At 42.8% G+C, this 27,768-nt stretch overlaps 2 protein-coding genes across 2 annotated transcripts; one reads left to right on the forward strand and one right to left on the reverse strand.

Moving 5' to 3' along the window:
• Positions 1-14,579: 14,579 nt before the first annotated feature.
• On the forward strand, positions 14,580-19,686 carry LOC129595688 (thyrotropin-releasing hormone receptor-like). Its single transcript, XM_055492768.1, has 6 exons — positions 14,580-14,774; positions 16,616-16,770; positions 18,040-18,559; positions 18,680-18,832; positions 18,975-19,012; positions 19,500-19,686. The coding sequence occupies exons 1-6, from the start codon at positions 14,580-14,582 to the stop codon at positions 19,684-19,686; spliced, it is 1,248 nt and encodes a 415-aa protein (XP_055348743.1).
• A 2,005-nt stretch (positions 19,687-21,691) lies between these two features.
• Positions 21,692-27,012, reverse strand: LOC129595679 (thyrotropin-releasing hormone receptor-like). Its single transcript, XM_055492760.1, has 5 exons — positions 26,286-27,012; positions 24,260-24,414; positions 22,226-22,742; positions 21,896-22,121; positions 21,692-21,828 (listed from the first exon to the last, which is right to left on the reverse strand). Exons 1-5 carry the CDS (start codon positions 26,706-26,708, stop codon positions 21,818-21,820), a joined length of 1,332 nt encoding a protein of 443 aa, XP_055348735.1. The 5' UTR covers positions 26,709-27,012; the 3' UTR covers positions 21,692-21,817.
• Positions 27,013-27,768: the final 756 nt, after the last annotated feature.

The following is a 27,768-nucleotide window of genomic DNA, read 5'->3' on the forward strand; positions in this document are numbered from 1 at the left end:
ATGTAAGCAGTGGGGCTGTATGTGCCTTATACTTCTTAAACAACCGCTGCACACTAATTTTAAATCTGAATGGATGTACTGTATTTGCAGACACAGAGCCGAAACATTCTCTCTCTTTGCAAGGCGCTTTATAAGCCTTCATTTTTCCACTGAGTAAAAAATTTACAAATGAGCTATAAATTATAAACCAGCACGAAAAAATGTACTAAACCCGCCAAATTCAGATTCACAGACCACATTCAACTAAAAAAAGACGTAAACCAATGCGCACAATATGCAGGACTAAAACAAGGTCAGACTCTGGCACGCGAAATCAAGGCGCTCCGGACCGTGGTCGTGTGACACTGCTGGTCTAGGGGATAGGACCATACTCCTCCTCACGTACCGGTACCCGCTCACGGGAGGCGCTGCGGCTGCATGACTGGCGCACACTACGAGACATATCAATCCCCTCCCAGGCGTCCTCGTACGACGGCGGAAGGACCGAGATCACCCCACTTCCACCGCTAGTAGCACAGTGTGGCCGATTCGGGCTGTGGGTGGTAGTGCAGTGCAGCGGCACCGGGGGCTGGACCATCACAGACTGTGAGTACGAACGGACCGTGCTTTCCGTCTCCCCGAGTTGCGAGCCTACAGTCGAGCTGGACTAATTGATGAAGCTGTGGATGCGGCGCGGCGAAGAGCTGCTAGAGCGGATGCCGTTCTTCGAATAGCGGATGCCCCCGGTCAAGTTGGCGGCGATAATGCTGACAACAAGCTGGACTACGCCCACGGCAATGAGGACCCCGGTGAGGGGCTGGTACAAGTAGATATCGGCGTGGAGCAGGATGAGCTGCGGGGTGTAAAAAAATGGACGCTGACCAAGCCACAGGAGATGGATCATGCTGAGGACAAAGAGGGCGCCAGCGATTAGTGCGCTGAGAACGTTGAGGACGACGTAAACGTGGGGTTGGGCGGTGCGCCATTGGTTGTGCTTACTGTCTGGAGTAGGATCGCGGAGAAGGGAGAAGTGGGATTTGCGCAGTCGGAGTCCGGCGACACCGGTGGCCAGAAAGAGGAGACCCGCCCAGATACCGACGGATAAGAGGAAGTGGCGAATTTCCGGTTGAAGGTGCATCAAGATGATGCCGGTAACTAAATATAAGATAACAAAACCGACATAAGCTGATTGTCTGTTTACCCTGGTAGAAATGGCCGTGGGGATAATCTGTTTGAAATTGCTGCGCGTTCGCTCTTGAACCAGACAAGGCCTTTGCCCTTGTAAACAAAAATAGAAAATGAGAGAATGTCCAAGTTATGACATTAGTGGTTCACTGGTTCTGAACCAATAGAACCATTGTAGAACCACCGGTGAACCAAGTACACAGTCACGTGCAGACACACTGTCACACTACCACTCTACCCCGTGAACCAGGTGAACCTATAGAACCACATACAATCACCATTGCACCACCGGTGAACCAAGTACACAGTCACATGCAGACACACAGTCACACTACCACTCTACCCCGTGAACCAGGTGAACCTATAGAACCACATAGAACCACCATTGCACCACCGGTGAACCAAGTACACAGTCACTTGCAGACACACTGTCACACTACCACTCTACCCCGTGAACCAGGTGAACCTATAGAACCACATAGAACCACCATTGAACCACCGGTGAACCAAGTACACAGTCACATGCAGACACACTGTCACACTACCACTCTACCCCGTGAACCAGGTGAACCTATAGAACCACATAGAACCACCATTGAACCACCGATGAACCAAGTACACAGTCACATGCAGACACACTGTCACACTACCACTCTACCCCGTGAACCAGGTGAACCTATAGAACCACATAGAACCATTACCGAACCACCAGTGAACCATGGCCAGGTACACAGTCACTTTCATTGATGGAAAACCAATAGTTTCATTGATAACTACGCCGTAGTTTCATTGATAAGAACCAGTATAAAACGAAATCGGTTAACCGCGGCTAACTTCGAAATTTTAAGCCTTAAAATCGACTCGGTTAAAGCTTTTAGACAGCTAAACGTTTCTGACTAATGTGTTTGGCCACTAAAATTTCCTAAATTAATTGGTTTAGTTTACCCAGGTTAACCGCAGTTAACCGAATAATTCTAAGTCGGCTAATTTTAGTTTTTCCATCACTAATGCTAATTACTTTTAATAAGCATCATGTACAAGTACATACTGAGTACTAAAACAAAATTCATAACAAAAACACTTCTTCAATGCTATCCTGCTCGGGAATCGTACCCATAACACATAACGCATTTCCCCGTTGCACTTGGATAGATAGCCGCTGTCTAAAATACTCTTTCGCCCGCTTCTGGCCTGTGGCGGAAGCTATGCCGTTGCCTACCTGCTCCACGAGCTTTTTCGTTCCGCCTCCCAAGGGTCCGTAAATTTCAAAGGCGGCAGCTACTAGATTGTTTCTTGGTTGTAGCGAGCCGTGCTTCGACAGTTTTCTTCTCTCCGCCTGCTCCGCTGCTGCACCAACGCACACGGAAGTGCGGTCGATATACGACGTGGCGAGTGAGTCCACGCAGGATACATCAACAGCCAGTGGTTTTCCCCGCTCCCACGGGACGAGGGTAATCACATCTGGCCGTTTTTTTGTCTTTCGCTGACAGACCTTTTGGCTCCATTCTGGCTGGAAAACCTGCTGTCTTCAAGGCACATCACTAATTATGCGTTGCCGTACTTTAAGTTCAAATTTTATACACCATGATTGGGTGTACCAGTCGTAAAATTAATCAGTACCGAATTTTTGACGGATGCCCACAAAAGCAAAGCCGTCTGATTACGGCAAAATGTTTTCTGTCGATTCTAAAACGGGCAGCTTTGGATCGGTGATGTGCTCGCCTAATTTTGTTGACACTTGCACAGGTTACGCCTACGGTGTCAGTTTGTAGCATACGCCCAAGGTCGGTTGAATACGCCCATTTCGAAAACGCTTTTGGGTTAAGAATACAGTAATTTCCTTCAGACTGTGACGTATGCCGGAAACGCGTCGTACCTATTTGCTTTAAGTTTTGTGCAAGTTTTTACAGACTTCCGATGCGTGACGCAACTGGAAGTACCCGGTATTTCGCAGTGATTTAGCTGACGTTTAGGAGGTTTACAAGATTTCCCTTTATTTTGGCTTTATTTTGATCTCCCTTTATTTTGATTATCGTCTTGGCACGCTTATAAAAGTTGCTTTTTGTAGAACATAGCCCGAACAATGTGAATGATTTTTTACGTATGGCTGGTTCAAGTACAGTTTGTATGGACAGTCATACTGTGACGTGGTTTGCAACGGGAGGAAGTGGCCATAAAAGTATCAGCCAATTAGTAATGTGCTAGATGTACTTTGAGTCTTTGATCTCTCACAAAACAGTCCGTAAAATATTGACTTCTGGTTTGTCTATGACTATGAGTACTTTTGAGCTGGAGGCGTGTTCTCTCATCTTTCATATTTTTAACGAGAAATCACGGTCGAGGGCTTGAGGAAGAAGACTTCTTCTAAATGAATTAGTATCATGTTGCATGGCTAGCAGCTCTGGAATATCTTGTCTGGAAAGTGTTCTCTGGAATAACATCTTAGCCTTGATGTCGTTGCACTGTTAGTTTGAAAGAGTTTATATAAAGGTTATCGTGATTAAGGTTGATTGGGTTTAGCGTCACCTTTGTTGCTATACAGCCATAAGGTCATACCACCACAAACATCAACAACACCTATTAGTTGACAGATCACACACTTTGTTAGTTTTAAATGTGTTTTGTGCATTTTAAACTAATAAAAGTGCAAAATTAAAAAAAAAGTGATAGATCCACCAAACAATGTGTAAAGGGGTCTAGAAAATATAAAAACCAGAATTTGGTTTCTACATTCTATATTTTAATATTGATATCTATTATCACATGAATTTTCCATCTTTAGGAAGAATTTTTCGACCTTTCTGATCCAGAATTTTTCGGTAAAAAAATCGTGCGTACGCTTCGCGCGAGAAGGATATCATCATCCAAGCAAAAGTTGATTATCGAGATCATCGTACGTTAAGGATGACTAAAGTAAACTCGCTTCCTCTGTTCAAAATTCACGGCTGTTCCTTTTTAAATTTGAATTAACCGATATCGAAATGCAGCTTTCCGTGTATCACGCAAATGTACGTATTTGTAGAACTGTACTTCTTTTCTCGCAAACCGAGCTGGGGTCAAGCTTGGCATTAATGCACAACTTAGCAGTTCTCCTAGCAAAATGGCACGTTAGCTTCACGCAAAAATGTTCGTATGGCAATAGTTTTGACTTTATCAGATTTGGCTGTGTTGTAAACTGTGGCGCCACCTGTTCAAATAACGTCGCTCTCTGACACTGCGTACGCAATAATCTCCCACAGATCAATGTAACATGCATCACGCTTACAATACAGAACGATACTAGTAGACTTGCCGCCGTCACCTGCGCAAATTGCACAGAAGGAATGGGCTGCAACATATTACTAACGTAGTGACGGGATTTAAACTGCTAAGGATGGTAAAACGGTCTTTATATTTTAAGGCTAACCACCCTAGATTATCCATGAGCAAATTCTCAAGTTTATTTACAGTCCTTGACTGTCCAGCCAAGCAAAGTTTGTAAAATAAATCATAAATATTTCCATACACGGGTTTCTTTTAGTTTTTGCAATTTTTCGGTGTAACTTTCCATCGCAAATTCAGCAGAATTAGAATTAAAATCTTTTGGCATGCTGGTGAGGAGCTAAGGGGCTTTTAACCGGTTGGGGTAGTGGTCATTTTTAGGAAGCTTGTAAATGCACCTTCCACGAACTCACCAAACAATATCTTTTTGTGTATTTCTTTGGAACTGTAAGTTACCCAGAAGGTGTCTGCTACGGGTAAGCAGATCCTTGCGCGATCAAACGGTTGAGGTGTGCCCGAAACCAAATTTTCCTCCTTGATCGAAAATGGAGTTGCTTAGCGCATTGCCGCTTTGGGCAACATGCATGTAAGTGATAAAACGGTAGCGAAAAAGGTACCATTAGCAAACCGTGCTACTACTTTGCCCGTCTCAGCTTTAAATTATCCTTAAAATATAATCGAAAGAACATGTTATGATAAATTAACGTTTCTCCTACATTATACGCAAGGGAGAATACTGCTTATCGAACTTTAGTGTATAAGCTCATGTCTCATGATATCCTGATTCGCTCAAACACAAGTTCTGCAGAAAGCTGAGAAAACAGACGACTTAAGACGCAACTCTATATACGTGACTGCACACATAACAATTATTTCTCAATGAGCGACACTAATTTCGTGAAAAAACTGGAGATTTTAGCTTTCATTTCTTGGCTTTTAACTTATTGCATAGAACTAAAATTACGAAAGGTGCTTTAGACGAAGCTGACACGAAAATCGAACAAATTCTTGTTCGACTACAATGGTGAAGGCTGGGGACGTTCTGTAACTGTCCCAACTTGGCTGTCGATGCCCGTAATTCTTCAATACGAGCGTATTACGAGGAATTTGGAGTAAATGCTGCCATAACTGGAACTGGAATTATTAATTTCGAATTAATGCTGAATATTTGGAATAAATAATTGTCATATTAATTTGTTCGAATTGTACGTTCTGGCTTGTAATTTGTATGTATAATACAGCTGACGTTCCACTCACCTGTCAGTTTTACAAATAGAATCGCAGTTTCCAGTTTGTGAAAAACGAAAGTGTTATTCGGTGTACAGAGCACTGCTGTAATTTTCCTGCTAATTGTTAACAAACGGCTTTCGGGAGAAGCAAAGTTCTGTTTTCTGTCTAAATAATTAACTTCACGGTGTAGAGTGGTAGTGTGACAGTGTGTCTGCAAGTGACTGTGTACTGGGCTCACCGGTGGTTCAATGGTGGTTCTATGTGGTTCTATAGGTTCACCTGGTTCACGGGGTAGAGTGGTAGTGTGACAGTGTGTCTGCAAGTGACTGTGTACTTGCTTCATCGGTGGTACAATGGTGGTTCTATGTGGTTCTATAGGTTCACCTGGTTCACGGGGTAGAGTGGTAGTGTGACAGTGTGTCTGCAAGTTTTCACTATTATACAATGGTGGTTCTATGTGGTTCTATAGGTTTACATGGTTCACGGGGTAGAGTGGTAGTGTGACAGTGTGTCTGCAAGTGACTGTTTCTCACTTGGTTCTGAAACTGTTCATGGTGGTTTTATGTGATTCTATAGGTTCACCTGGTTCACGAGGTAGAGGTAGTAGTGTGACAGTGTGTCTGCAAGTGACTGTGTACTTGGTTCACCGGTGGTACAATGGTGGTTCTATGTGGTTCTATGGGTTCACCTGGTTCACGGGGTAGAGTGGTAGTGTGACAGTGTGTCTGCAAGTGACTGTGTACTTGGTTCACCGGTGGTACAATGGTGGTTCTATGTGATTCTATAGGTTCACCTGGTTCACGAGGTAGAGTGGTAGTGTGACAGTGTGTCTGCAAGTGACTGTGTACTTGGTTCACCGGTGGTTCAATGGTGGTTCTATGTGGTTCTATAGGTTCACCTGGTTCACGGGTAGAGGGGTGGTGTGACAGTGTATCTGCAAGTGACTGTGTACTTGGTTCACCGATGGTACAATGGTGGTTCTATGTGGCTCTATAGGTTCACCTGGTTCACGGGGTAGAGTGGTAGTGTGACAGTGTGTCTGCAAGTGACTGCATGTGCTTGGATTTTACCGGGGAGCAGAGGCACAATGGTGGTTCTATGTGGTTCTATAGGTTCACCTGGTTCACGGGGTAGAGTGGTAGTGTAACAGTGTGTCTGCAAGTGACTGTGTACTTGGTTCACCGGTGGTTCAATGGTGGTCCTATGTGGTTCTATTAGTTCGAGTTCTCATTTCGCAGTGATGATTAAATTCTATTTGGTTCAGAACCTGGTGAACCACTTCTGTCCTGGTCTATAGGTTCAAACCTATGGAACCACTAATGTCCTAACTTGGACATTCTATGATGTAACACGCCGCCATTGCTGTGTATCCTCATTCAAAATGACGTCTTATTTGCAGAACACACAATGTCATCATAATATTCCTGTTATTTTCCTGCTACAAGATTACTTAATCATGTCAAGTGAACACATAATCAGGGATTATGTCGGCTACTGGATCGAACGGTTTTTTCGAATTTTTGGCGCGGTGCTGCAGTGAATTTTTAAGGAAAAATTCAAAAAAATTGAAGTAGTGTGTCTAGTTCCCAGATTGTTTCTTCCCACAAAAGGTGCAGGTAACATCCCCAGAGGTACAGTATGTGCCAATTTACTAGGCGCTATACAGACAGTTTTGGTTAATAGATGGACGGTTCAACTCAATTATTCGGTGTTGGTCAATTAGTACGCCCAGGTGCATGACAGCTGTTTCCGCTTTAAGCTGATGACCGTTCAAAAAAATTGTTGATACTTCGGTTTCTTCGCTCCGGGCAGAAAAACGAACATTAACCTCGAATTTTTTCCATTAATTACGAGATGGTTCATGTTGAACCATTCTGTAATAGCCGGCAGTGCACTTTGAAGTTTGCCAGCGGCCATCACTTCGGTTTCCGCTATGACGTAGCAGATGTTGTAATCGACAAAACATTTGTTGCACGCCTTTAAACTCGGTTTGGAGAAAATCGTTAATCTAAACAGAAAACAAGTGCCGGCCCGTACTGCGCTACATTTTGCCAATCGAATACGAGTGAAACCATGACAGGGCCAATGATTTGGCTCCGATACTTCGTAGCTTTTTCAACAGTGTGTCGTGGCAGACAGATGGAGAGGCCGGCTTGAAGTCAAGAAACAAAATCGGGACTGCTATTTTTGCCAATGGATTTTTTCCATGCTTCCTTACCATTAATGGTGACGTTTCGCACGAACGGCCGCTGCTTATACCCGACTGATACGAAGAAAAAATTTTATATTCTTTGAGAAAATCAACCAGTTGCGTCTGAGCGGCTCTCTCAAAAACTTTCGAAAAGTTGGACAGCAGAGAGATCGGCCGCAAATCATTAGGGACTGTAGGGTTGCTGCATTTTGGTAAAGCAGCTACCTCAGTGATTTTAAATATGGTCGGAAACGTGTTTTTCTAAAAGCACTGGTAAATTGGCAGTCGGCATGACCAGAAATGGGAAAATTTGTTGTAGCACTCTATGAAGTATGAAGTGCAGCAGGGAAGTTCTTGCAGCACTCTATGAGATCCTGCCTATTCCTTTTTCCCAACATCTTAACAAATATTTCATTGACAACGTCAGCGGCTACGTCCTTAAATTCCAATAATGCCGAGGTGTTCTCTTCAAATACATCAGGTGGCGGGTGCTATCCTCCATCTTCACCCATTGTAGCAAAATGATCATTCATTTCATCCAGACAGAAGGGTACATCCTTATCCGGCTTTTTGCTGTTCAACAGTTTGTGCAATTCTCGCCAAACCAATGCAACTACAAAGTATTTCCAACGGCTTTGTAATGTAATCGTTTAGAATGCAAGGCAGCAAGAGGTGTCCCGGACCAACGGTTATATCGATTCGTTACAGCAACGGTCAACTTCACCACAAAGTTACTATTAATTTTCTCAAGTGTGTGACACGAAAGTGGTTAAAATAGATTCGTAAACTGAGGCAGGTCAGATTTATTCGAATCGAACCGACTATAACTGCGACTACAGTATATGTATTATTGTGAAAGCGCGGAATGAAAAACGATACTACATACGGAAATTCACATCACCTTCGAAAACCAAAATTTCAACCAAGCTGCTATCTGTAATATCAAGACAACTTAACGGAAAACCTATCTGCGCTCTTAAAATATTTAATCTATTGTTTTGCTTATGCTACTTTAGAAACATAATCATAAAATGGCAGTGGCAGTTAAATTCATATCTCAGATGTTGCGAAAAGTCACCTTGGCCATGTTGTAGCCAGTTCAAAATGCTTACACGTCAGTGAGCATACTTGTTACACTATTAAATTGCGTTTGGTCTGTACATACGCCATACACACAACTTTGCCGCGGTTATGTATAAAAAGCTGCCCTGAACCGCGAATAACCGGTATTTTCCCCGGTTTGACAAAACAACCAAAGCGACCGACCAAAGCGGTTCCGTTAACAGAAAGGCGAAAGCCATGTTAAGAAATGTGGAACCGAACCGCACCAGTTACAAACAGTTCGGTTTCTGACAGCTCGAATCGCAGTGAGACTCTTTTAACACGCGATGCATAACAGTAGCCGTTAAATGAAATCACAAAGTCGGGTATACGGAAACTGACGCACACGCTGCTCGAAGTTTACGAAACGTGTGCGATGCCTGGCATGGGTCAGGCGGCCGCAGAAAGAAGGTGCTGCAGTTCCATCTAGCGACCTACACTGGTCCTACAGTACATTTCTCGGAGGGAGTAAGAGTTTACACAAAACCGCCGTAATTATACCCATGTGATGCGTAATGCTGTTATATTTACCAAGACGAACATCCTCCCGAAAATTTCCAAATAATACTTCGGTGTTTTATTCTCCTCCAAAATTTTGGCGGCGGTCTGTATCAGAGCCTTCACTTTTGTATCCGGGTAGACTTCATGCGTGTTGAAGGCAGTCACCGGAATGCCGGCACATTCGATGATCGTTTGGTACAGCAGATCGCCATATGTCTGCTGCAGACAAGCCGCCATGGACTGGATCACCGTACATTGTGAGCGACAGCTGATGGAATATTCAAGTGGTGATGTCACTCTACACGTGCATAAATGCTACCGATTTTTCCTGGAGGATTTCTCTGCAGTAATATTATACACTGAAGTTTGTGTTCTATTAGTCATTTTATGTGAAGAACGCTTACCGTTAGCTAAGCGTGACCGGTTGCGATAGCCCGATTACTGACTCGGTGCCTCCGGGGAATACGCATGCCACGGCTACTACGTTCCAACTGTAAATGAATTTCTCACTGTAGTAACGGTAGCTAATGACAGTCAAGCAGGTACGAGTACATAACATTCTGTACTTTATCGATCTTTTATCATCGCACAGCCTGTAGTGTTCATTTAAGTAGAGGGCGTAGCGCGCTCCAGCTGAGGCAAATCTCGTCGACAAATGAAACGAAGGGATTCTTAATAGTATCATTTCCTCAATGGTTCAATGGTACCAGCGGTGTTCTCCAGTGCTAACAAAATCACGGTAGTCTTAATTCAGTATAATGGAAGATACTCACTGGGTTTTTATCGAAAATCTCAACGTTCCACTTACAGTTTACAGATAGCAGTGCCTCGTAAGCTATCGACGCAACCGGTCGTTTCATGGATCGATAAATTTTGACCGTTTGGAATTAGTGCAGTCAAGCGAATGCGTACTACTCTTTTCAAATTCGGAAGTGCAATGGACAATCTGCAACCTCAGTGTATGACCGCACGACTGGGAGTCTGGGACAAAGCTGCTAACCAGCTGTGTCGCAGGGGAGCTCTTCTTTGAAATCTTGCAATAATTTCCCTTAACATAGGAAAATATTGTTACATTATAACAGGGGCTAGTGTAATCAACCCACACTGACATGTGCCTTCTTTCATGATGCATCCGATAATTGGCATGGACTAATTGCACGGTAGTTATTGCATTCAGGCCCTTGTCAAAGGGTAAGCAGACGTTTCTACATGCTGATGCGCAAAACCTGCAACTGTTTTACCTAATAAGTAATGTGCAGCGCGGGGTTCCTGCTAGGCGCTAGCCTGTAGATACGCTAGTTAAACAAAGTCAGATTTTTATCATACGTCATTGCATTTAGAAAACTGTTTTGTTTTCTGGATGAATTTAATATATTTATACATAAACGTGGATTTCTGGCCGGATAAACATAAAAAAGCTTTTGGTAGCTGAAAATCGAAATTTATTTATATATTTTTTAGTCCTAATTTTTTTAAATCGATATTTAAAGCCGTTCAACGGTATCTACAAAACGTGCTTTCAGAGTTATTTTCAGCAAAGGGTCACGTTAACCCAGCGGCGGCGCATCTGAAGCCCTGGTTGATGTAATCGGTCGATTAATGTAGTGAATCGACTAGATCAATTACAAACAGAGCGGTGTTTCGCTTACGTTTGCATTTGTGGTCGTACTAACACACTCAGTGCCGAGTACCTTTTCTCACTTGCTTTTGTTCCTCTTGCGCGCTTTTGTCAGTTAGACGCAATCGGTTCAATAAATACTTCAAGCCTCAAATATTTTTCGGATTAGGTTTTAAAGATCGTCTGCTACGGTATACCGTCCATATAATTTACAAAGAAAATTTTCATTCAAGTTTTGAATTGGGATTCAAAAAAATTAATAGAAGCAAACTTTTGGAAACATTTGCACGGACTACAGCGTTTTTCGCTTGTTGGTTAGTGGGCACACATTTGCTCAGAGAGCGATTTTGTGTGTTATGTTGTTTGTTTATGATTTGCGGAACATGCCGTGAGATGCTATAAAATAGTCGAACTCGTTAGAAAACTACTGTGTACAATTTGTGCTACTGTCTACATGAAATGTTGTTATTTTACCAGCAGTGTTTTATATGGTGCATGCTTACCAAACTAGCATGTGGTTGCAGTGGATAGTAACTACTCGGTTGAAAAGGCCTGACCATAATGAAGCAAATTTCCGTTTCCGGTCCCCCTTGTTTTTTGTATGTGTAACTACTGGCAATCGTCAATGTGGCGAGACGGCCCAGATCTATGTCCTTACCGAGGTATTCTACCGGTATGTCAGAAGTTCAATAAGCACACCAATGGCAGTTTGTTTCGCACTACAGTACCTGCTCTGAAGTCCTAGGGTAGTCTTTTATTTGCTAAACACTTTGTGTGAGAAAATAACATAAACTAAAGCTTTAATTTCTAGCCAGTTTCAGTGTGCGCGCAAATATACAGCACAACCGTGTGACAGTGTGCTTTGGCTTTACTGCATAGTTTCTGCTAACCTCCTAGTTTTTCTGTTTCATCTTGCCAGAACCAAAAAACACCAACCGTTTTCGTTTGGATTTTTATTAAAAAACGTCAAATTATAGAAAAATGTTTTGATAATAGTTACAATGTGCCTTTAACAGGCAGTTTTGCACAAAAAATGGCCTTGTGCACATATATTTTTGTGTCGGTACGCATTTGGTCTGGTACATATTTGGCCTGGGCGACACGAAAAAACTAGATGTGCTGTAAAAAAAGCACAAACCAGTGCGACTGTCAACTGAATTTTGATAACGTGTGGCAAGCGCGCTGTAATCTGGGCCTCTGCGTCAAATACATATTGTTGCCACACTTCTTTGGCCTTTCGGAGGTGGCTTTGAGCTCATTTTCCTGGCGTTGCTTTTGCTTGATGTTAAAACCTTATTCATCTTGGGACGTTATCTGCGTATGGACTTTTGAAATGTACGTACATTTAAAAAAAACGCACGCAGTACGTATAAAAAAAACAAAATCCGAAAAACTATCATAATTTTGTGTTTTCATTCGCTTATGTGACTAGTTGCATGCGGAAGCACGCTAAATTTAAGTATGTACTGTTCTCCGAAGTCCCAAAGCTGCGTAATTAACACAGATTCGTACCATGTAGTAAATACCACGCACCATACAGTACTGCATTGTTCACTAGAGGCGCACTCTCCAATTCTTCATATTTACGGGCAAATAATCTAAAACTAAAGCTGATCGGAGCGTAGCGACGTTGTTTCCCGAGTTGGTATTTACATTAAAATACGCATTATGAATTTCATTCACCAGAAACTGCTGCGTTTTCATGCATGCTTTAGACGAAAGCTCCTACTCTACCTGAGGCAGAAGGGTTTTGTTCAAAAAGACACAAACATATCCTCTCGTATTGCGATGGTAACGATCGAGAGCTGGGAGTTCTTGCTGGGAGAAATGCAGCTGGGCAAACAAGCAGCTGCAGGACGCAGCCACTAAATGTTAAGATGTTTCGTCCAGTTAAGCGGGCGCAGTAAAACAGTCTATTGCCGTAACTGAAGCCACTCCGCTGGGCGGTCCACGATTTGAAGGCCAGGGCTGGTACTTCGATGATTCCGCTAATATATATTTTTGTATATGCAAATATAGTGCAGTGCGAAAATGATTGGAAATACTTGGTCAGTGTGTACATATATCTGTATATTGCAAATCAGTCGTTTTTGCTCGTGTAGCCGCTCGCCACAGAGACTACGGGTCTGGCGATTAATATGTTGACTCATGCAGCGGAATTGACTGAAATGATGAGAATGTCGAAGTACTGTTCTTGCGGCGAAGAACAAAAATATATGCAAAGCTGTTACACAGTAAAGCAAATGCATATTTACTGCACAGGATCCCCCACGATATAGTTCAGGTGACGCGCCGGTTAAAATGTTAGCGTAAGTACTGCTGTTTACAGGTGTAGAATTTCCAGGAGCACGTAGAGAAGGTTTCACTGTGGTATCGTACAATGTGTACCGGCCAGTACAATTTAATTCAGGAGGCCAGTGGACCCGGTATTGAAGAGTGCTCTCGCCTCTCGATAGGCTTCGATATTTTAATGGTTGTATTATATACACTGTCGCAGAATAATGTTGTATTAAAAATCGTCTTCGGTATGATAATCGATTAATACATATGTTGACTCATGTTGTTCGTTTTTGAGCATAACACTGGATGTAACTACCACGGTTAACTAAATAGAACGAATAACCAAAGGTGGGAGTAAAATTTCCGGTCTCTACAATCTCAGAAAGGAAACTACAGTAATTAGCTTTTCCGAAGCGGAAATTCAACTAAAGCAGGAAGGCAGGTGTGTTGACACGAGGGAGGAAAACTGCAGACGCTTGCAATAGTGCCGGGAAAGACGGCGCTCATATTATGGACTTTTCAAATTCCCTTGCGCTGTCTTCTCTGCATAAAAGATCGTGTAAAGTGGGAACGACCAGACGATAGTTTCGGTCATGAACCCGGGATTCAACCCAGTAGTTTAGAAAGAGAGCACAAATTCGATATACTTGCAGTTACGCATTATAATTTTGCAGCCGACCGGGAAGCACGTTCCTGATGAGCACGTAATTACCGGAAAATCAATAAGTACACTGGATGCACTGCCTTATACTTCGCTTTAGTAAACTGCCTTTCCTTTGTCTTACATTAAGGATCGGCTTGATTTCTCTGCCGCCTTGGGGCTCGTCTGTTCAAATTGCGCATCACAGACAATGCGGCAATTACCTTCCGTGCATATATGCCGACTGTTCGACGAAATGACTTCCTTACATATCCTTGGTTTTCCATATTTCCGATATTCCGCGCGATTATAACAGAGCAGTCTGCAAACCCTTCAAAAGTGCTTTGCTACGGTGGCCACTCTTTGCCACAATGAGGATTACAAAGGTACTATGGCACTTTACCGGCCGTTGTTGTTTATTATCTGTAATTATCCTCGGTTTCCTACCGGTATACCCGGCTTCCATGGCTAACAACACGTTGTCTTCAGTATTAAGTGAAGATGAGATCGACATCCTCTTACGAATTTACCACCAGCTGGCGAACATTTCAGACGCCGATTGTTCTCAGTTATTTCAGTTAATGGCAGACAATATGGACATGTTTTCTAACATCTCTGCTGATGTGTTTCCTTTTATGGAGCCAGTGAACGGGTTGTCCTTGTCGTTTCGCATTACTGCCACCACGACGCACGTTGCCATTTTCATACTGGGAGTGTCTGGTAATGCCCTGCTTATCATGGTGGCACACAAGTCCAAATTTCTCAGACATCCTATGTATACCTATTTGGTAAGCGCCATAATTACAGCTGATGAAAATTTTGGTACCAGTGAACTGCAAATGGCTCCGCAGCGGCAGCCTAATTAAGGTAATTTGTACTTTTCGCAGTATCTGATGCGGGTGTATGGTCAAATTCAACTTGCTGACCCCGTTTTATACACATTCTCATTTCATTATTTTTGCAGTTAATGGGCACTAGAATAGTTAGAAAATTAATAGTGTTTTTAAAAGCCACTCTGCAAGCATTAAGCATTGGTCAATGGCTTTTTTTGGCCAAGTGGAAGTCCTGCTCTATTGCTTTAGTTTATAGTAGTCTTAAAGCAGTATTATCCTCCACTACGATTTGCAACGAGATCGAAGCTGCAGTAGGATATCTGTAATTATTACTTCGACATTCTCACCATTATAATCCATTCCGCTGTATAATCAACGTATCAATCACTTGATCGAATGGACGGCCTCAGTGGCAAGCGGTCACATGAACAACTGCTGATTGACATACATATAATATTCTGTCTGTGCAATCTGATTAATCTCACAGTGTACTGTATGAGACGTGGGAAAATCATTATGCTTAAACGTTTCCTTGTATTACTGTCCGCACTCGTTTGCAACGTGCCACTATGGCCGGACATCGTTCTTCGGCATCGCGTCAGGTTCTGCTCATAACTCTGTAATTCCGCAATGTCGCACTTCTGATGCGATAAAGTAGACGTACAGAGAACGTTTAGAGTAGAATGCTTTCGACCTTCTGCATTAATTTTATTGGCTCGGCGTGTACATGGACGGGGGCGCAGCTAATTTCCCGCTCTGTGAGCGCTTTCTTTTGTCAGTCTTACCGGCATTTTGTTCCTCTGACCGTCGCGTTGCTGCCGTTTATCGCACACGTGACAGTCATTGATTTGACACCAGTGCCGCTTTTATGGTGGTGGCTGTAGCTGGTTGCGCAACGGAATCAGGGAGCAGCCAGAACACAGCTGATTGAATTTGATGCTACATTCTGGCTCAGTAAGTAATGATTGAAATCAATATACGGCAAGCTCAGTGTAAAATCAACTGTCACTTGGGCGATAAAATGGCAGCTGAGCGGCGGCCGGAGGAACAAAGTGCCGATAAGTCAAGAAAAAGACCTCCACTTTGAAACTTGGGGCAAAATTTTCTTCACACTTTCTTTGTTTCGTCATGTCGGCTGTCTACGGTCCTTCATGTAGTGGATTTCGGAGGTAAAATCGTTTGAAGCACAAAGCTGTCCACATCGTAAACAGGATGCATGTACTTTAATGGTGATCACACTTCAAGTCTATAGATGCAGCAGTAATAACGAGGTGTCAGCGCACATTTTAATCAGTAAATAAATGCAACAGTACACAGTATCTTACCTTAGCAAATGTGGTGCACTTACATAACGAGAAATATTGTAGCATTCTAATGATTTTATCATGAAGCCCAACGAAGCCCAGCCCTTGGATAACCACCTCAATAATAGTGTGCTAACCTATATCGACCAGACGTTGAAGTCCCGTTTACCGGGTTGTCTGCTCTTGATAGAATATGAATGAATGAATATCAATGCGAAACACGCCGATAATCACAGCCAGCTGATAACAATGCCTAAAAATGCTTCACACGTAGTGGCTTCTTGGGGTGTAATTACCGTAAACACTCGGATCTTTTCTGTAGCTCAGTTATTAAAATTGCGCCCGCGTACTAAACCTTGCTAAAGTAGAATTTCCCAGTTTCGGTCCGGCTGCTATGGAAATGTAGAGCACTCAAAAGAGCATCATATCAGGGCATTTTTGGTTTGGATGTTACGGTGTTCCTCTATCGATAACGCTGCATGGTCTCCGTAGGTGTCCATGGCTTATTCCGATCTACTAGTGTGTTTAACGGCCATTCCGGAAGCTATTGTTGGGTACCATTTCGAAAATCAGTGGTTTCTCGGCCCGGTGGGCTGCTCCGTTTTCGTCTTCCTCAATTTCTTCGGGATCAATTCCGGGGTCGCCAGGTAATTGTATATACTCGTACCGTGCCTTTAACAGGTATCCAATGCACTCACAAACTCCGGTGATCCAAAACATTAGGACACAGAAGGTACATTATGGGCCTACTGGGCCACAGGCAGCTGCATCCAGAATTTATTAATTCATGTACAAAGTACTATGTACTAAAGGACTTAGTAATGCCATCCTTTTTTTTGCCAGACGAAATATATGACATGTGGAAGTCATATAAATGTTTCGGGTTAGGTTTCCACAATGTTAAGGAACTTTTGGATGCCAGGCACGAATGCACTACTGAGTACTAATCCGTTCATAAATATATAGTGCGATAAGAATGAAAAGTGCAGAGATGGATTTGTGAAGCACATAACAATTAAGAGCCTGCGCAATATTTCTTATTAAATCTCTACTTTTTTCCAATTTCTTGCTTTTTGCCATGACATCGTATGAGATGACCCTTACTTTATGGGGAGATGCTGTGAACATATTATGCACGACTCGGCTGCGCACGAACATCCAAATATCCTTACTTTGCCACACGACTGGCATAATTTATAGCGAAAGCGGTTCAAATCTTGCCGGATGTTCAGCGCATGGTACAGTTGTACGAGTATTTACAGCAACTAACGTTACTTGAATGCATTTATGAAGTACTGTGATTCATTTATGCGAACTAATAATATGTTACGTACTCGTACGTTTATGAGGCGCGCGTTCATTTATTTATGCGTTAAAGCATTTCTGCTTTTGTGCATGTATGCCAAATGAGTGGTTGCAGATTGTTCGCAAAAGCGTTCGAATGGTAGCATGGATAATCAAATCCCTACAATCCTTCACTCAGGCTTTCAAGGGTTCACAAAATTTTGTCATTCTTGGAGCAATGAGAGCAGGCCCCAGGAGCTGATCTCAAGGTCGCACTTGCCTGTCGTTTGCAAATATATATTGAAATGTTGCATGCAGGAGTGATCCGTAAACATTTTTGCATTTTTAATAAAAACAATAATTTTACAAAATGTGTTACGTACCTCGAAAAACACCAGCCGATGCAGCTAGCTCTGTAGCTGAAACAAATTTCAGGTGGGAATCATCTGCACCGCTGATGGTGTTCGCTATTGGCTATGGGATTTACCAAGCACAGACAACCACAACCATTTAACGTTTTACATACAAATGGCAATGCACAGCTTTAACGTCGATTTTCAGCGTTGATTTAAACCTGATCTCACTTCTCAATACTGCTAGTGGAAACTGGAGTACAAATACTGTTTTTATAGCATGTCCATGATGACCTTCGAGCGCTTCCTCGCCATTTGTCGCCCCTTGTTGGCCCGGAAAGTCTGTACCGTAGAGCGGACGCGCAAGATCATCATCTACTTATGGCTCTTCGCCGCCGTTTACTGCTCACCGTGGCTGGGTTTGACAGTCGTGAAAGCCATCGAAGGCACAGATCGGGAGATCTGCGATTTTCGCTTAACGCAAGCGTACTACATGACGATCTTTGGAGCGGATTTGTTACTGTTTTATTTCACTCCGTTGTTGGCAGCCGCGGTAATGTTTGTACGGATCGTCGAAACTCTGCGAAAGCGTGAGGCGGAGATTGAGGGATCCATTAGCGCAGCGGAAGGCTTGAAATTTGGCAGGAAGTCAACAATACGGGAAAAGGATGAGCAAGAGCAGCTCACGTCCGCTTTGCCTAACACTGTCAGCAGTATCACTAGCGGCAGCGGTCACAGCTCTACGTCCAATGGAATTGAATCAAAATTTCAGCACAGAAAAATTAGGGCACGTATACAGGTAAGCGTGGCAATGAATTGTGTTCAAACTTCAAAGTATAGCAACGATAGCATGCCAGTTCCTCCTGGTGATTTTTGTCAAATATCCCACGACATTGTGACTCCGCATGGGGTTTTTTAGGTTGTGCGAATGCTTTTTGCGACTGTACTGATATTTGCCATTACCTGGCTGCCATTCCGTGGTTTGCTAATGTACAACACTTTTGCGGCCACGCCATGGCTCAACGAATGGTACTCCTTTTTCGCCAAGACACTCGTCTATCTGAACTCGGCGGTAAATCCAGTCCTATATACCATTATGAGCGCGCGGTTCCGAAGAGCATTTTATCGAACTATTACATGTGGAAGTAAGTTCACCTACCACGAAACTTTACGTGCTACCTGATTGGAAAATTATCTTCGACGGATGTTTGCAGAAACGCGCTGATCGTCCAGAAGAGCCAGTGGTACTTCGGTAACCTTTTACCTGCTGTTTTTCTTTTCGATCGGTAAAAACTGACTGTCAACTAGGCAGCGGCCGCGGCCAAACTCACCTTTGCGGACCTTCAAAAATTTTTCGCGTTTCAGTAAACGTTTTCCGAGTTTGTTTGCCCTGATATTATTATTTGTAATTTTTTACTGACTTTCACCTGGGACAGTCCAAGTGGTTGCGGGACATTTGGTCGCGTTCATTTTGTTGCACTTAAGTAGTAAGCAACAGTTCGTTTAAGGACAAATAAAAGGAAAACCGTTTCGCTACATGACATTTCGTTTCGCTAAAGACATTTTGGTAGCTGGGAAATTAAGGAGTGGTTTAATGGCGCCGAACTCTTGTCACATATGACCTTTCGTCGCAAAACCGATTGTCCTTCAACAAAATCTCCGCAAAGCCTAAGGTCCTGCCGGTACCTGCCTGACTGAAAATATGAAAACTGTCAATGATGAAATGTCCTACGATTAAGATGTCTGGTGACGACCTGCCGCGCACCTGCTGACGCCTATGTTCGAGAAACACCGAAAAATGGTGTGGTGCTAATGGCCAGCCTCATCTCGGCCGCGGCGTCTCGTGGTTTTGCCAGAACATGCACGGCCACCGGGATGGAATGTGTGTGTATGCGCATGCGCATGTATGCCATCGCAGACTCCTGATGCGTTCCCAGGTGTCCTCCCTGATTCGCGGCCAGGGAGGTGGCCACACCTGATCGTGCACAGGTGACTCCCAACCATGGGAGTTGAAACCACCACCTGGTTCGTGGCCAGGGGAGGATGCTGCCTTTCGCTGCGGTTATGCGCGTACCATAGCGAGAGAGCTGCGCAAGCGAGGACAGATCTTTAATCAAAACTTTTTACAACGTTGTGTGAATGCTTAGTAAATGTTAAGTCGCTGGAAGCATGCGGTTTGAAGACGGGTAAATTTTGATAATACTAAAGGTTAAATAAATTTTAACATTTAAACAGCTAATGCACAACTTTCTAATTCCCATCCGTGTGCAGAAAACAGTGCCAACCCACCAACTTGACACACATTCAGTATTCCTTCCGGGCAAATGTTCTGTAGCAACAAAACGAGGCGATGATGGCCATCTTCCACTAAAAACCAAGCAGATCTTCGATAAAAGAGCAGGGTGGCTATTGTTGGAAAGCAGGGCGCTAATTATCGTGGTCGTTGCGATTCTTGTTTGCTGTTCGTATTTCCCCATCCGTGCGCGTCGTTTTTTCCAGACAATGAATGTAAACATTTCTTGTCTTCGCTAACCGTTACCGTCTTTACTTAATACCGACGGCTTCACGGGCTTCTAATTTATGCGCAATATCGGTGACCTTTACATATGGTGTATAAGAAAATGAGTCACGTTAAGTATTAAGTACGCTTGTTACTGTGACTCTTTGCTTCACATATAATGCTAAACTGATACAAAATTACTGGCGTAGGTATTAAGTGCAAAATCAACATAATTATACTACAGATACGTGCGGCGCCCTATACATTTCAGATCTCAGTAACCAAAAACTGACAACACCAAAAGAGCTGCCTCGGTCCGGATCTAAGTCAAATGTTTTTCATTTTCAAATTCGTTCTACCGGAACCTTGTCGGCAAGCTGGTTCAAGTGATCCAAAACACTTTTAGAACCTTGACCTTGACACTTAGAAACAATTTGCCCGGATACAATACTCGACATTCCTATGCACATTAAGTAAACCGAAAAACTAAGAATAAGTTATACTGATTTTCGTGCAACACCCATCACAAAATTGCCCTACAGACCAATCACAAGTTACCCTACAGGCTTGCTTTTTCGGCACTTGTGCACGCTAGATTACGGTTCCAACCATGCGGTGTATAACGATTGCTGCCATTCGTAGTGTTACAAGTAGTTTATCGAGTTTGATAAGCCCACTTGTGAAATACTCGCTATAGTTGCATTTAGAAATGTATGGTTCTGTTCGTTGGCTCTTCATAATTTAACACTTCTATTCGGAACGAATACACAATGAAGAAAAAGCCTTTGGTCTAGCTTTTTTTAATTTTTTGGTAGGCAAGATCAACATTCCGAACTAATGTCCTTACTTAAGAAGCTTTACAATGACTGTTAAGGCAGTTGATGCATTAACTAACAGATTATTTGAGAAATTATCCGTTCAAATTGGCTGTGGAAAAAAGTGGAGGCGAAGCCGCAGCTGTTGCTTGTGCCCTACATGTTGTACCGCAAATACTGGTGATGTTGCAATTAGAAGAAAAAAGACCGAAAGCAAGGGCCGACTAAGAGCAAACATTTCCAGCACTGGCAGCAACCCCGTGTAGCAGCTGCGCCCCTGTTTTAAGGATGGCTTTGACCGACGTAAGTAGACTAAGTTCACAGACTACGTTGTTCATGGCTGGTGGGCATACAGGACTCGCTTTGCCCTTCCGCCAATAATTTTACATCCCTGATGATAGCTATAACGTGTTTCCATTATTTTGTGAAAGCTCAACTGAGAGCCTGTACGGACATGTGCAGAAGTTTGATTGTAAGATTTTCCGAAACTTGACTCGTAACACTATACGATTTGGGATTTTGCTTGCTTATGTTATAAAGAACAACGGAATTGTGGTTTTGCGGACAGTGCAAGCAAAGCTTAAGTTCTTTAATTCCATTTTCTCGCTGTAAAAGTTTCGGAGAAAAAAACGAAGGAAATCCCAATAACCAAGGAAAATTGGCAATTGGGTCTAGGGTTGATACCGTTATGGATATGCAAAATTTCCCGCATTTCTTTCTATGGTGACCATTCTTTTCTGGCTTAATGGCATTCTGCAAAGGTCAAGGTCGGGTTATTACGTAAGTCACGCGGGTAAACTTCCGTTTTAAATGCACATACTTTTACAAGTGATCATTTGACGAAAAGCCCTTCGGAACCTTGCACTCATAACATTATACAGGAGTGGATTTATCGCTGAGTTGAGATAAATGAGAGACTTGGCGAACAGGGAGTACCATTCGTCGAGCCAGGGCGTGGTCGCAAAAGTGTTGTACAGTAGCAACCCACGGAATGGCAGCCAGGCAATGGCAAATACCAGTACGGTCGCAAAAAGCATGCGTTCAACCTAAAACGTTTCGCTTTCAGTGTGTGACATGGGACAAAAGTCATCGGTTTTTACGGAGAAGCTGACGTTTTCGAACTGTACAGGGCATACTTTGCCAAGCATACTTGTATACGTGCACCGCTTGCGCTGTGCACAGTCACTGTTGATTCGGTTCGAGTGAACGCGCAGGGGTTTGCGTTGCCGTTGCTGGCGTATATTGTCGCAGGCAGAAGGGTGGTTGATCCTTGCTCATCCTTATGCCGCATTGTTGACTCCCTTGAGAATCTCCCGTCTTCCACTGCACTGACGGATACACCAATCACAGCTTCACGCTTCCGAAGCGACACGTCAATTTTTATGTAGATAATCACCGCCGCCATTAGCGGGACGAAGTAAAATATTATCAAATCCGCCCCAAAAATAAATATATAGTAGGATTGTGTTAATCGAAAATCGCAGATTTCTCGATCTGTGTTTTCGATAGTTTTCACTTCGGTCAGACCCAGCCACGGTGAGCAGTAGACAGCGGCTGCGATCCATAAAGAGAGGATGATCCTTCGCGTGCGCTCCACGGTGCACACTTTGCGGGCAAACAATGGACGGCAGATGGCGATGTAGCGTTCAAGGGTCATCATGGACATGCTGAACAAAGAATACCGTTACATTTTTGCGCTTATACAGGCGTAAATCCATGTTAAATAAACTCTAAAAACGACGCAGCTGGCTTAAATATTACTATGTGCGTTTCCCAGCAAAGCTGGATAAACATCTCATGTTTACTACGAGATTTTATAGTACACCTGGTAATTTTAAAGTCATACAATTTTGGAACCTATTTCACGCTCGGCTCCGGCGAACTGCATTCGCGCGAAGGTATTCAAATGATCTGAAGGTACAATAATATTACAATGAAAAAGGTTCTGAGTGCGCTTAAGCCAACGTGTGCATGCATACGTAAAGAATACATGAATATGGTATTCTATAATAGCCTGTTAAACAACTACGCGCGTAACGGCAGAAGCAGAGAGCAAGTAGCGGTGTGCTACAGTAGCGATTTGAATGAAGACCCTCCGCTAGATCGGTCGCAATAACAAATTGCATTCTCCAGTTGGACTGTCTATCACTGCACCGGTCTTTGAAATCCACCATAGGTCAGGCTACTGCGGGTCAATAAGGGAAGTGGCCAGATGCATGGTGCCAAAGTTGGGCACATTCACGAAAACGACCTCCTTCGCGCACTCCCAACACACTTGTTGCATGGTTTTGTTGCATTCTGTAGCCAAATGATTTGCATACGTTGGCGCAAGAACTTACTAGAGCTAGAAGGACTGGGAACGGACTGCGCAACGGTCGACTACGTCATCACTGTCGCATACAGAAAGCGCGGCTGTGCTAATGCTTACCATAGTCCCACAGACTTTGTAGTCCCTTTTAGAAGATATTCTGAAGTTTCTTTCTCATAAAGAGCTTTCTGAGATTTTAATAGATCATATTAAATATTTAAATCCCAACTTCGGGGGATAGAAATAGAAGAGAACAGAAATCTGCTAAGAAAACTGACAAAAACCGTGAAAAACGCGCTTCTGTCACCATGGCAGCCGCCCTCCCGTGTACGCGAGAGTGATGACGTCAAATCGTTGGTTACCAGTCCTTCTCACACAATAGTAAGTACTGGGTTGGTATAAAAACCGTTTGTGCGCGCAACATCCAGTTGGAAGGTTATGGGCGAAATAACATTCCGAAAACCTTGATGCAAGATGGTGTACCAAACGATTCAAAAACTGTTTGGGAGGGCGCGAAAGTAGTCGTTTTCGTGTACGCTCCAAAATTTCGCAAAATGTACCTTGCCACTTTCATTAATAATTAATTTATCCGACAATTTCTCGAAGTACGGATGTTTTGAATATCTCTATTTAACATGCACTAGCGGCGTTAAATGCGTACCGCATGGTGTCTTATACTCGTATTATCCGGCTAAGCGTAACCCATAAATTTGCATTTTCCGCTGCACCACGACGCAGTATTTTCACTTGAGTTTGTATACTCGTATAATTATAAAGTTGTATTAATCCTTCAAGTCTTTGATTGCTGTAATCAGTACCTCCCCATGAACAAATCCCAAATAGGTGATACATGTTTGATGTTTCATACAACAGTACCTGGCGACCCCGGCATTAATCCCAAAGAAATTGAGGAAGACGAAGATCGAACATCCCAGTTGTCCAAGAAACCATTGATTTTTATAATGATACGACACAATTGCTTCCGGAATGGCCGTTAAGCAGACCAGTAGATCGGCATAGGCCATTGACACCTGCGGAAATCTCTCATCATTACCGAAGGCATAAATATTGCGAATTAATTCATCATCAACGGGTGTCGATATTTAAATCCCCGAAATCAAATACATGCTTAGCTTGATATGCTGTGTTCTTGTGTTCCATACATTTCAAAAGCAGCCGAACTATTATTGGGTGTTCATCAGTTGTAAAACTGCGCATAATGATCGGTTGGTTGTTGTGGATTTTATTTCACAAAACGCGATAATAATACAGTTTATAGTAAGAAAATAAAAAATTTCAATATTGATTGATTGTATGTGCCGCCACAGTAATGAAGATAATGACAAAAATCACAGAGGAGCTTTGCCAACCAAGTTGGCAATATGCGAAGCGGGCTGTTCAGATAAGTAAAACAAATAACAGAAGTAAAAAAATAAGAAAATAAAAAAAAATATTAAAAAAAATTAAAAAATAAAAAAATAAAAAAATAAAAAAGAACTAAAAAAATTGATAAAACAATAAACCAATAAAATAAGGAGGGGAAAATCGAGTGGAATATTCTAAGCTAACAACCAATCACAGCCTATAACAAGCACAACCCATCTTGATGACGCGCAGAGTCCCTGACCCCTCCCATACCTATCAAATCTCCCGTAGACTTTTGCTCGGATCTACCCTTTACATCGGAACGCTGTCGTCCCGCTTCGTAGAAAAATATCAAGCGTTAAGTCGCTTATGCAGCGAATAACAAATAAAGTTTGAAATACTCTTGTGTAAGACTTTTTGTCATTATTAATTTTATTCTTCTGCAATGAGATATCACTTACTGAATTAATTATATTAGCGCAAGGGATCTAGAATGAGAGACTTCATTGGCTGCCATCCATTAAATGCAGATCTCCAATAGGCGGATATCCTTTAGAAGTGGCGGTAATCCTTAATCGGACTTATAATTAGCCTTAAGTTAAGAAGAAAACCCAGGCCAGTGAACCTGCCTTACCACCCCGGGTGGAGGGTGCCGATGTGGCTGAATAGTAAGCTTACCGCATGTACCGCGCATATAAGTATACGCGCATAGAAGTATAAGTATTGCATGTTCAGCCACAATATCACAGTCTAGCCGGGTGCACGGCCACAGGAGCACAAGAGAGTGGTCAAAATCTTTTCGGTTTTTCCTTTCTACGCACTTAATTCTCACACAGCTTGTAAGCCATGATGCGTAAATAAAATAACTATTCTTTTAGGCCCCGTTATGTGGGACTGTATTGCAAGTACAGTGTACAGGAACATCGGGTTCAACTTATGGTTGACTGGCGACCATAGTGACGTTACAAGGAAGCTAATTGGACAGGATGTGATACAATATATGGAAGTAATTTTTCGCTCCGTACAGGCAAAAAAACAGACAGGAAAGCTTTTTTGACTACTGCTGAATTACTTAACCTTTATTCCAGACAGTCTCTGTACAAAAATGCGATACACAGTTGGCATCTAATGGTAAGCTTCAGTCTTGAATAATGTTACATGATAAATCCCGAACGTTGAACGTTTAGTCGGTTTAGGGTTTTATCCTATCGTTGTACGAGGCAATATTTATTCGTGGTAAAGAGCGATATCAAAGGCAGCCCGCTACTTCTCGTTGCAACTATGAAAGAACTCCTTTATTATAACGCTGCATTAAGCGTATAAGCTATTGAATATTTATGAAGATGAAACACCAAAAGATTCGGCAGATACCGGTATAGACATACCGGTATACCGGCAAAAATATCGATTCAGTTTAATGTGGTCAGGCTGACACCGGCCCATGACATTAATTACGTAGATAGATAAAACTGCCGTTGCTGAGAAGTTTACAACTCTTCATTAAAATTAATATTCTCAGGTGAATTACGGTGCTTACCAAACAGGTATACATAGGCTGCTTGAGAAACCTGGATTTATATGCCACCAGGATAAGCAGGACATTGCCGGACACTCCCAGGAAGAAAATGGCTGAGTGCACCGTGGTGGCAATAATGCGATACATCAGCGTCAACTCGTTAACAGGCTCTTCAAATGGAAACACCTCCAAAGAAAAGTTGGAAAGCTTAGCCATCATTTTTCCCAGGTAAAGTGATAAATTGCTTTCGTCGGCTTGGGAAATGTTAGCTAGCTGGTCATAAATTCCTAAGAGGAGGTCGAGCTCATCTTCGGTTAAAGGTGAGGTCAGGGAGGTCATGTCGTTTGTCAGTTGAGCCGGGTATACCGGCGACATACTGAGGATTATTAAAGAAAATGTGCAATAATATCGGCTACAATGCCGTAGTGCAGCTACAGCGCTCATTGTGACAGTGGGTGATAACTATAATTTCCGCTTCTTGTGAGCTCCGTGGCTTAGGCTTATTCTGGTAAAATCGCACCGGTGATCACAAATCAAGGGAATAAGACGCCATTCAAATCCATTAGTCGGCATATAAACGTGGAAGTTAACGTTATCTGGGATGCACGACGGAACAGGCGACCACTGCAAGCTAGCGCAACCGTAATGTGAGACCAGGAAAGGGGGGTATGCAACTCCAGAGTATACTGCAGCGTATCCAGATTACTTATTGATTTTTTACCAGTTACACGTGCTCATTACGATCAAAATCGACGTCGCCCGGTTGGCTGCAACATGATGATGCAAATGCAACAAAATCTTCCTTTCTAGACTGCGCTACAGTCTAGAAAGAAAGCGCTACAGTCACGTGCTCATGCATGATACTCTCATCATTCTATGAAGGCTATATGAGCGTTTAATTGGTGTGGGAGTATCATTGGCTAAGAAGATAAATTCCTGATAACACCAATTTGTAGCTCAAGAAACAAGGATACAGGGCAGATCAAAAAACATTTTATCACAACAACAAAATTTAATATTTTTGTGATCAGGATGATTGCATCTTATGTATGTTCTAAGTAATTTGAATCAAATCGTCGATAGTCGGTATAAAAGATCGCAAGCAGCACGATTCGAAGCGCTTGGGGCAGTTTGATGAGCCGCTTTTACAGATCTGCTGACTGCCGGGTAAGTTTTTCAAAAACTGAAGTTAGAACCACATGTAAACTTCTCTGCTATTGAGACAACGGCGTGGTATGATCGGTGATGTAGGGCTTCGCTGCGAGAGAAATTCTATCAAGTAGCAGGTGGCTGTAATACTGCATATTTATTTTATCTGTTAAATGTTTATTTTTATTTTAACTGCATTACAATGCATTGAATGTGATCCAGTAATCCCATTACGGGGAACTAGAAACAGTGCGTTGTTATTTTTTTGAAGAACTTCCTTTGTGCTCGAATTTGCGAAAACGTTAAAGCGGAAAGCAGTTAAACATTCAGGCAGACGGTGCATTACTAACAACAG

This window comes from Paramacrobiotus metropolitanus, unplaced genomic scaffold (genome assembly GCF_019649055.1).
Source record: "Paramacrobiotus metropolitanus isolate TYO unplaced genomic scaffold, Prichtersi_v1.0 Parri_scaffold0000081, whole genome shotgun sequence".
Classification (NCBI taxonomy): Eukaryota; Metazoa; Tardigrada; class Eutardigrada; order Parachela; family Macrobiotidae; genus Paramacrobiotus; species Paramacrobiotus metropolitanus.

Coding starts and splice junctions, on each gene's coding strand:
- LOC129595688 (XM_055492768.1), top strand. CDS start 14,580: ATGGACATGTTTTCTAACATCTCTGCTGATGTGTTTCCTTTTATGGAG. Junction 18,833..18,974: donor TCGTCTATCTGAACTCGGCG/GTAAATCCAGTC, acceptor GGATGTTTGCAG/AAACGCGCTGATCGTCCAGA. Junction 19,013..19,499: donor GAAGAGCCAGTGGTACTTCG/GTAACCTTTTAC, acceptor CCTACGATTAAG/ATGTCTGGTGACGACCTGCC.
- LOC129595679 (XM_055492760.1), bottom strand. CDS start 26,708: ATGAGCGCTGTAGCTGCACTACGGCATTGTAGCCGATATTATTGCACA. Junction 24,415..26,285: donor AGCCTATGTATACCTGTTTG/GTAAGCACCGTA, acceptor AGATTTCCGCAG/GTGTCAATGGCCTATGCCGA. Junction 22,122..22,225: donor CAAGCGGTGCACGTATACAA/GTATGCTTGGCA, acceptor GAAACGTTTTAG/GTTGAACGCATGCTTTTTGC.